Raw genomic sequence first — 10385 nt, 5'->3', positions numbered from 1 at the left:
AATACATTGCTGGAAATGAAACTAGATCTAACCTATTTCCTCAAACTAAACCAAGCCTTTGTAATCCCTCCCTTTGGTAGATTGATAATAATATATTTATAGAATTATCATTCAATATCTACCCAACCAATCCACTAAGAATGTGGATCCAAGATTCTATTTTTGTGGGGTTGTTTACAAAACTTTGAGAAAACCGACAATGTTGTCCTTCATCCCACCACCTTTGTCTCAATCATTTTCTAATACAAACTGCTCCTTCCCCATTGCGAATCTCACCAAAGCCTCAAAAGGGGTTTTAGCCCTTGAAGTCTACTTTCCAAATTATTTTAAAGTTTTGAATTTCGTTGAGAAACGAGAGAGATGATGTTGTTTTACTGAGACTACGTTTTTCACAATTTTCGGACGCCTGATTTTTAAGAAATCTTCAAGTTCTCAATGTGAATGAAGGAATTAATCATTAGTTTAGTTGACCAAATCGTTGTTGATCATCGTGAAGAAGACGCAATAATGCAATTACATTGGAGTGCTTTGGTAACTTCAGATATCTTTGCTGGAGAAAGATAATGTAGTGTAGTGTGCAACAACAACTTGCATGAAACAAACACTTTGCCCATTGATTTAGGAATGATTGATGCTCTATGATTTTGGATGAATGTTGGAGTGTTGTAGGAGTCTTCTTTACCTTCTCATAATGTCTTCAAAGCCTTGTCAAGAGTTGTTTGGAGTTAATGTCTGAGATCTCTGTTGCAACTATTTTTAAAGTTTCTTCTTGTCATGAGTTATTTAATAACTCGTTCAACTATATTTTAATATCTTGCACACTCATAGAGACATATTAGAAACAATTTGGAACAAGTTTATTTACTAAAAATAAATCAAATATCTACTTTATATTCTACCTTAAACAAGCTAAAGAACTTCCAATTATTACTCAAATCCACTTTTACAACAATACACTAAGAAGAAATAGATGATTTTAATAGGCTAAATATAAGACAATTTATGGTCTCATCACTTCACCCAATACACCAATTCAAAGATTTCATCATAAAAAAAATAATATTGGATGTAATGTTTTCAAAAAACTAACTTGATTGATGGAAATATGATCTTATACCTAATATTTTGATAAATTATAATTGATCTCTATCATTTTCTAAATTAGATTTATATAATAATTCATATTCAAGGTTTCAACAAGGTAATAACCAGGCAGTGATAATGTTTCATGACATGTGACCAACAAACAACTAAAATAAGGATTGAAGTTATGTTAATCCTAATGGGAAATGCTGTCACTATTTTCAATACATTTTGGCGCCAAGGTTTAATGATAAAATCCCAAATCGGTACAAGTTTTACAGCACATACACTCCAATGCTGGTAATTCTTTGTAAACCCTCTTTCTCAAGGAATTAAAGCAATGTAATATACAATGTCATTTCTTCCTCAATGAATTAAGCCATTACAGTGATAATATCATTTAATATTACCAAATAAAATGCCTGCAGGGTTCAACTAGACATACCAGTTGCAGTGCCTCCCTTTTGACAACGAATCTCCCCTTGAAATGCTCCTATCTGTAACACCACACTCCCAAGCGTGCCTGCAATATATCCCATCCTAACTCTTAGACGCTTTCTTTATTCTCCTCTTGTCGACCTCACGTCTTGAGGGTAAAATGTGTCTCTCATTACTTGAAAATTTGAAATCATGATTTTATGGTGGGTCATGCGTCCATCTTACTCTGTGTACCATTTTTTCCTTTACCTGTAGTCTTCTGCAAAAGAAGGGACGCCATGCCTTCTTTTGACGCGTGCCCCTCCTACATACCACACCCTCTGTTCTTTAATGGGGGTTGTCTCCTAGATTAATGCCTTTCTTCCTTGCTAGTCAGTGGCTCTATTGACTATTTTATGTTTTGAGGACATGATGCCAATATAAGATGATCTTTTTATGAGGATGTCACGTTATTAAAGATCATTGCGACTGCTTTCAACAAATTGAGGTCAGTTTGGATTTATGCTCGAATATTTCATAGTTAGCAATCTTTTTTATTATTATTATTTTTTTTTGGATAGGAGTAATGAATTGAAAGAGAGTTTTGAAGGGCAGAAATTTTGTACAATAAGAAAGAGTAAGAATAACATGAGATCCAAACCTACAAAGAAATAGTCCTTAAAATCGGAAAGATTCATGCTCACATCAAAGTGATAGCCTAAACAACAATCATGAAGGTTTGAATCTAAATCTCACCAACAAACTTTGAAGTGGAGTCAAAGTTTGATCCATATAGAGAACCATCCTGCCTTTTTGTGAAGAAGATTGAGGCACGACCAAAAGACTCATAATGCTATGATCACTAAAAATTGAGATAATCAGTCTTCTCTTTTCGCTTTTTCTTTAAAACATTTTGTCATCTTGGATAGAATCCATTCTTAAACATGTAATTTCCCCAAAAATTGCAATACTAAGAATTGGGATACTCTTAGTGTTATTTCTCTTTTCACTTTTTACCTGACACATTTTATCATCTTGAAGAGAATCCATTTTTAGACATATACTTTCTCCGGAGAATCTGAAACACTAAGAATTGGAATATAATCTTAAATTTTTGTTCACTTTTCATTTAAAATATTTCATCTTGAAGAGAATCCATTCTTGGACATAAAGTTTCTCAAAAGAATCTGAAGCCATTGACTTTTCATTGATCCAATATTTAAAAAAAAAAAATTGGACAGAAATTTAACTAAATAGTCAAGTATTTTAACATGTATATTACTTATTTATTAGTTACAAATTACGGATTCATCTCATCTTGCTTTTACAGAATTCCATACATCGAATTATCAAGGAAAAAAATGCCATGAAAACTAACGAGTTGATCAACACTAGAAACTGAACAAATGTATTTTTACACAAAATACCTCATAATTTAAAATATTTTATCTTGAAAAGAATCCGTTCTTAGACATAAAATTTCTGAAAAGAATTTGAAACGATTGACTTTACATTAACCCAATATTTTGTTGTTAAAAGAGATTGGACAACAATTTGACTAAATAGTCAATGTATTTTAATCTTAAAAGATCTATTTCGAGTGGGAAGATAATTTCCTCAATTGATTGTATCAACTAAAATGTTTAGCTAGCATACTTTTCGTACAGCTGAAAACATGTTTTCTTTTGAAGATGGACTGTTTTTCAGCAAACAAAAAATATTATGAGACCCTTCAATGTATAATTAAAAAGCATCATTTATTGCTATGTATCCATCTATAAAATTGTACTATAGACTAACAATAATGTTTAAGAACTATCTGATATTTCAATTACAAAAACATTGTTTTGAACATCTTGAAAATGCCAGGGATTAATTCTGGATGTTGTTATTGAATAATAAAGCTTATTAAGCTCAAACTGTACTGTTTGAGATTAAGATGTTGCATATCCCCTGATATATATAACAAAAACAAATATAAAAGGCATGTGCCTCTGTTGCCACTAGCATATACAAGCTTAATGGCTGAGCACATCAGCACATATTGGAGGAGTGGGCTAGTAATTTTTCTTTTGCAAATCATTATAAGAAATTAGTTCATAAAAAGTTTGAAAATAATAGATTCAAACAGATTCAGACAATCTGTTTTTTTGCAAGCAATAAAAACCAATTTCAAGACGATATGGAATTATTGCGTTCTTGGAGCTTGATAAGTCTAAAGTACTCACTTTTTTCACCTTTACTCATCAAAACAGGATGACTGCCCTGCTCAACAATCTTTCCATCCTCAATAACTGCTATGCAGTCAGAGTTTTGAATTGTGCTCAATCTATGAGCTATAACTATGCTTGTTCTTCCCACCATAACTCGATCTAGCGCTTCCTGAACCATTTTCTCTGATTGAAGATCCAATGCACTAGTTGCCTCGTCCAGAAGTAAGATGCTTGGATTTTTTATTATTGCCCTTGCTATGGCTATCCGTTGCTTCTGCCCACCAGACAACTGCAGTCCTCTATCACCTGTATTTGTATCATATCCATTCTCCAAATGACTGAAACAATATTAATAACATTACATATGTTCCAAAAAAAAGGAAAATAATGTTCAAGTTAAAGTATTTCACTCACCATATAAATCCATGGGCATTAGCAGCCATCGCGGCCTCAATCACCTCTGCCTCGGTTGCATCTTCCTTACCATACAGAATGTTATCTCTAATACTCCCTGCGAACAAACTTGGCTCTTGCCCTACCAGACCTATAAAATGTCTCAAGTACCTCATATTGAATGCTTTAATGTCTTTATCATCTATTAAAACTAGTCCTTTGATAGGATCATAGAATCTCTCCAGGAGTTCAATAATGGTGGACTTCCCACACCCGCTTTTGCCAACCAGAGCCACACTGCTTCCTGCTTTGATTTCAAGACAGAAATCTCTTAATACAATAACATTGGGACGAGCAGGATAAGAAAAATCTACATTTCTTAATTCAACATTGCCATCAATTTTATCTGGTTTAAATCCTCCAATATCTTCTGCATTTATGGAACTATTTCTATCCAAGATCACAAATATAGATTTCACAGCATCCGCACCCTTGGCTATGTCTGAAGTCATGCTTCCAGCATCTGCTATAATCCGCCCAATTCTTCCCATGATTCCTATGCAGGTTAAAAATGCATGGAAACTTAAATATCCTTGATGTCTAAGCTTCCCTCCATACCAAAATCCTAAAGCCCCTTGGGATGTATGGATAAATTCACATGTTCCAAGAACCAATCCTGCATACCATGATTGTCTCTTGATCTCTTTGTGAGGCTCTTTTTGAGTGGATTCAAAGAGCCGGAGAATTCTTTCTTCACCACAGAAAGCTGCAATGGTTCTATGGTTTACAACACATTCTGTGGCCACTTGGCTGGATTGGTTCTGGGCTTTGCTAGACTTCCTTGAAAGTTGCTTAAGTAGAACCCTTTTCGTGTAGTGGCAGTAGATCTGTACAGGTTGTGTGGCAATTAACACAATGGCAAAACGCCAGGAAACAACTAGTGAAACAATGCAGGCTATAACCACTGCTGATAGACTTTCCACCATAAGTGACAAGCGATCTCCCACCAAGGATCTCATCTGCATAGCAATAGAAGAATTTAATCAAGAATACTATATTTCTTCTATAAATAAAGATTCTATTTTAATTTATCAATGGAATACTTGCCATATTAGCTTCCTTTGATAGGCTGGAACAAACAGCTCCACTTGAATTTTCTTTCATATCAAACCATCCTACTTCAAAGGTTAAAATTTTTGACAGCATTTTCATACGAACTCTTCTGGTTAAGAACTCTCCCATGACTGCAAAGTTATAATGTTCGATCACATTTGCTAGGAAGGACCACACTGTCAATGCTACAAAAATAATGCAGTAACTTCTTATTTTGCCCCTTATTTCATCATGATTGTCTAAAAATAGGACCGATAGCATGCTTGCCACAGTAATAGAATATGATGGATTCAGGGCTCCGTAGCCAATGGCACCAAGGCACCCCACTACAGCATTCTTCCATTCTGGAGAGTTCATTGCAAACATTAAGCAAAAGGATGGAGATCGAGTTTTATCTGAAACTTTGACCTTTTCTTCTTTTTCTAATGTAGAAAAAGAACTTCCATGTTCATCTAAAATATCTGACATGTTCTCAAGATCCCATCTGCTTCCTCTCAAAATTGGTATAGAGGTATTGTTGTCAATAGTTTGTTTTTTGATCGTTTGCTGTTGTAAGTGAATGAGAGATGCGTACTTGCCATTTGGATTTTGGATCAGCTCCAGGTGTCCGCCCGACTCAATAACACAACCATCTTGTACTACTGCAATTATGTCTACAGCTTTCACTATGGAGAGATGATGTGCCACAATAATAGTTGTACGTCCTGTAGAAGCTTTATCAAGAGCATCCTGGACAATGCGCTCTGATTCTGCATCCAGAGCACTAGTGGCTTCATCCAACAGCATTATTGGAGGGTTTTTCAGCAGTGTCCGAGCAATGGCTATCCGCTGCTTTTGCCCTCCAGACATCTGGACGCCCCGTTCTCCTACCTGTAATATAAAGAAGAATATCAAGCAAAATTATCAGCTGCATGAACTGATTTCATAAAAATAATAGAAGCTAAAACATATTTTTTGTTTGAAAGGAGGAATTTTAATGGATAATTGTTAGCTTAAACAGGTCATATGTGCTTCTTGGAAGGACTAAGGAGTAACGTGATAATACGAATTGAGAAGAGATGAATTAAGGAATTAAACAATAGCTGTCAAAGATAGTAGAACGCACGGAAAATATACTTTGAAGGAAATTTCTATGCAGAAGCATTCTGAGATTAGGTAAGCTAAAAGGACAGAACTCTAAGAACAGACATGGAAGAATAAAAGAGTCGGTCAAAGTAAAGGAGGAAAAACAGGCTAGAGATGGGACAATTAAACACTCTGTTGAGCTTCATGAAATAATAGAACTTCTATAACAATTCTGCAGATAAGATGATTTTAAGGGGTAACATTTTAATCTTTCTGCCACAAAGATCCTACATGGTCTTCCATAGCTCTTTATTTTATTTCATCTCTATAATGCAACTGTATTTTAAACATGTAAAAATTACCTGTGTATCGTATCCTTGTGGTAGTTGATTAATAAAATTGTGGGCATTAGCAGCCATTGCAGCAGTGGTGATTTCATCCATGGTAGCATTCTCTTTCCCAAACAATATATTCTCTCGAATAGAGGTAGCAAACAGGGTTGGCTCTTGACTTACCAGACCGATTTGGTTGCGCAGCCATTTCAGTTGCAAGTCTTGAATGTTCACTCTGTCGAGAAGAATCTCCCCTGCAGTTGGATCATAGAAACGTTCTAATAACAAAATTGCTGTGGATTTTCCTGATCCGCTTGCTCCAACCAGAGCCATAGTTTGTCCAGCAGGAACAATTAGGGAGAAATTTCTAAATATCCGAGTGTCTGGTCGAGAAGGATATGTGAATTGTACATTTCTGAATTGGATTTCGCCATATACCTTTTCCAGTACATTCCCCGCTTGCTCTGCTTGATCGATCTCTGGTACTCTATCGATCATTTCGGAGATGTGAAATGCAGCAATGGCTGCCTCTGAAAAGTACTTGAGATTGGGAAGTGCCATCGCCAAAGCCCTGTAGTCCAAATCAACAATTTCAAACAGGAAAATAAAAAATTCTCAACATAAAATGTTTTGGAAAAAATCGATACATACATTCCACCGTGAGTTATAAGCAGGCCGATTGCCAGAACTATTCCTGGTGATACAGCATGAGATATGACCAAGCCGCTCCCACGCCATGCCATAAAAGCCCATATAACAAAAGTAAATCCATTGTTTCCAATAACTAAACCTTTCGCTAGACCTTGCTTAAGACCCTGCTTTACAATTGTATCGAGTACAGATGAATATTTGTTGATTAGACTATCCTCTCCCACGAATGAATACACAGTCCTGATGGAGGAGAGTGCTTGCTCTACAATTGTACTGGCCCTATTATTTTGTGCATGCGTATCCCTGGCCAGCCTCATTAGAATCTTACCATAAATGAATGCCGGGGTGATCAGTAGTGTGACTAATGGAAAGGCCACTAAAGTCAGCTTCCATGACAAGTAAAAGCTAACAGCGTAGGAACCAATAAAAGTTGTTACATTCTTGATAAAAAATGGAGTCTGAAAAGGAAATAATTGTCAACATCAGCATTAAAAAACAGTGGAAATAAGCATTAGAGAAACAAGGTGCATCACGACATATCAAAGTTTATGTGAATAAACGAGAAATGCTTGTAAAATCTATGAACCTTTTCAGTGAGGACGTCTTGGATGAGAAGAGTATCATTGGTAACAGCATTAACCACCTCGGCCGTGCTTATGCCTCTTGTGTCGAAAAATTGGGCATCTTGTCTCAACACAGCTCTTAAATATTTTCTTCTCAGTCGAGATGCCTGTCTTTCTCCAGTCCTAGTCCAGAAGAAAGCCTCTGAAAAGCAGCACAGCCAATGCTCTTAATATCACTGACCGACAAAAACACTTAAATTCTATCACAGTATAGACAGAAACAGCACCTATGAATGCTGCAATCCATACTGCAGCAGCCACAAACACGATATGCATAACTCCCTGCACCAGCCACAGCAAAGATGATTATAATCTAGCTGCTAATGCTAAAAAGGTAGAAGCAATCAAATTCTATATTGCCAAACATTTTACCATGTTCATTTTGGTGATAAATTCACCATTTTTCTGAGATGAACCATATCCTAGAGTATTGGATAATCTTCCCCATATGATCCATGTAGCAGGTACAGATAATCCGTCTGCAATGGAACCCAAAGTTCCCAATGCCATTGTCAACATATCAATATAATCTATATATTTGAAAACTTTCCAGATGTCCATTTTCCGAGCTAGTAAATCATCTGAACGGCTATTTCTGTTAAAAGCAACTCTAGCCATGGCTGTAACAAACAAACAATGCAAAATTCCTTTTGAATCGGGAATTTTAGCCAGCATATATAACAGCTATGACAAGGTGATCATACTCCGTTTCAAATGCATCATCAACCTCAATTTTTCACTTCCACAAATAATAGCTATAACGGGATAGCTTCCATGTTCAAACTAAATAGAAAACAGCTATTTATTCACATCAAGATCACAAATATCGCAATGGAATAAAATTACCAACTTGAACAGAAAAAAAGAATCATGTACCGGGAGACAAAAAAAAATAAAGAAGGGATTTTGAAATCTTATCGCCTTGTTAATTTGAATAAACTTACAGTTATATATTATTTTTTTGCAACCGACTGTTCTAGTAGGTGTCCTTTTATAGCAACTTTGAATCCCTCTTTGCTCACCAGACATCTCTCCCATTTGGAAATAAGAATCAACTGTATAAAGTATATTTAAAGATGATGAGTATATTTGAAGTTGTTTAAAGTGGGATCAATGTAGGGTTAAGAAGGATTGAGCATCTGCTTCCTTTCTAATCCGTGCAAGAATAACATTTGTGAAGGATTTCTGGATTAATTGTAAATATTATTGTCCTTCATCAAACCTTGTGACTTGTAAACTATTTTGACCTTCAAAAATATTAGATAGATAAGACATTTTATGACAACTGAACTTCGTTTGATAGATTTCAAAAGCTCATATGCGGTGCATGTCTGAGTAAATAGGGCATGTACCTTCCATTTTCTTTTTTCTTTATGTGGAATGCTAGTGGAGATGAAGTAGTTCATAAAGGGTAGGGAGTCACCCTTCTACTGGTACAATCGTCCCCTTCCCTTTCAGCATTTTTCATATGCTTTTTTGTAATAGGCTATAAAAGAGAGGATTTTTTTTCTAAAATGGGTAAAAATTATTAAATATAAATGAGAGTTACAAAGTGAAAATGACAAACAACTCAGTAAAGAACAATGAATTACACATTTCTTATCTTCCATCATTAATTGCTCTAGCATATGAGATAAATCCAAAGGCAAATGTCTCTTATCTGCAATATTTCAACTCTGCATTCGATCAGATGTCTAATTGTCCAGGCAATCCACTACTCTATTCCATTCCCTAACAGGCAATCCGCTACTCTATTCCATTCCCTAAGAATATGAGAAAAGGTGACAGATTTTAAAGACCGACTTAAACTCAGAATTTGTCAAATAACCATAGTTAAATGTTAATTAACATCATCTAATTGCCTCTCATTCAACATACTCGCCATCATTTGTAAATCAGATTCACAAATAATCTTTTTCCATCAAAGAACACAATGTCTATCTATAACATACAAGACGATAAAAACTTCCATGAAGTTATCTTGATGAAGACTCTTTTCGACCAACTCTTTAAGGGAAGTAATTCATCATTGTCTTGATGAGTACTAAGCTCTTTTTTTGGTTCCTTTTCAATCCTTTTACATCCGTCGATTGGCACGCAAGTAGACTAGTGGCTAGTCGCAGGATCATTTCACAAATGTTTTGAGGCCACCTCATACTCAATCCTATGCTCCCAAACATCGTACTGAGAAGATAAGGCAACTAAAGATGGTAACTTGTTGTCAACATCAACATTCACACAGAATCTGGCAAACAACAAATGCTTGTTAGATCTAATCATAGGATCCATTACAATGAGAAGCCCAACGAATTTAACTATTGATGTAAATCGACTCTTCAGAAAAGGAACGGGGACCCACTGATTCCTCAAAATCAGGAGGCAGGACAAATTGATTCCAAGGCATTGTTTGACCAGAAGTTATTCATTACCCCTTGTTTTCCTGAAGAGCAGCTTATTTGCTATTGAATGTTTAACGCTGTCAAAAAGAACCTTTT

The 10385-nt window shown here is 35.5% G+C and overlaps 1 protein-coding gene across 1 annotated transcript; it reads right to left on the bottom strand.

Moving 5' to 3' along the window:
* Nucleotides 1-3356: 3356 nt before the first annotated feature.
* Nucleotides 3357-8686, bottom strand: LOC131871504 (putative multidrug resistance protein). Its single transcript, XM_059215985.1, has 8 exons — nucleotides 8263-8686; nucleotides 8118-8172; nucleotides 7854-8032; nucleotides 7268-7725; nucleotides 6647-7187; nucleotides 5214-6089; nucleotides 4128-5125; nucleotides 3357-4051 (listed from the first exon to the last, which is right to left on the bottom strand). The coding sequence occupies exons 1-8, from the start codon at nucleotides 8563-8565 to the stop codon at nucleotides 3673-3675; spliced, it is 3789 nt and encodes a 1262-aa protein (XP_059071968.1). The 5' UTR covers nucleotides 8566-8686; the 3' UTR covers nucleotides 3357-3672.
* Between the last annotated feature and the right edge of the window lie 1699 nt (nucleotides 8687-10385).

Source organism: Cryptomeria japonica, unplaced genomic scaffold (assembly GCF_030272615.1).
Source record: "Cryptomeria japonica unplaced genomic scaffold, Sugi_1.0 HiC_scaffold_415, whole genome shotgun sequence".
Taxonomy (NCBI): domain Eukaryota; kingdom Viridiplantae; phylum Streptophyta; class Pinopsida; order Cupressales; family Cupressaceae; genus Cryptomeria; species Cryptomeria japonica.
The sequence above is the reverse complement of the archived record's forward strand: the minus strand, read 5'-3'. Positions and strand labels throughout refer to the sequence as shown.

Coding starts and splice junctions, on each gene's coding strand:
- LOC131871504 (XM_059215985.1), bottom strand. CDS start 8,565: ATGCTGGCTAAAATTCCCGATTCAAAAGGAATTTTGCATTGTTTGTTT. Junction 6,090..6,646: donor CACAAGGATACGATACACAG/GTAATTTTTACA, acceptor TTTATATTACAG/GTAGGAGAACGGGGCGTCCA. Junction 4,052..4,127: donor AATGCCCATGGATTTATATG/GTGAGTGAAATA, acceptor ATATTGTTTCAG/TCATTTGGAGAATGGATATG.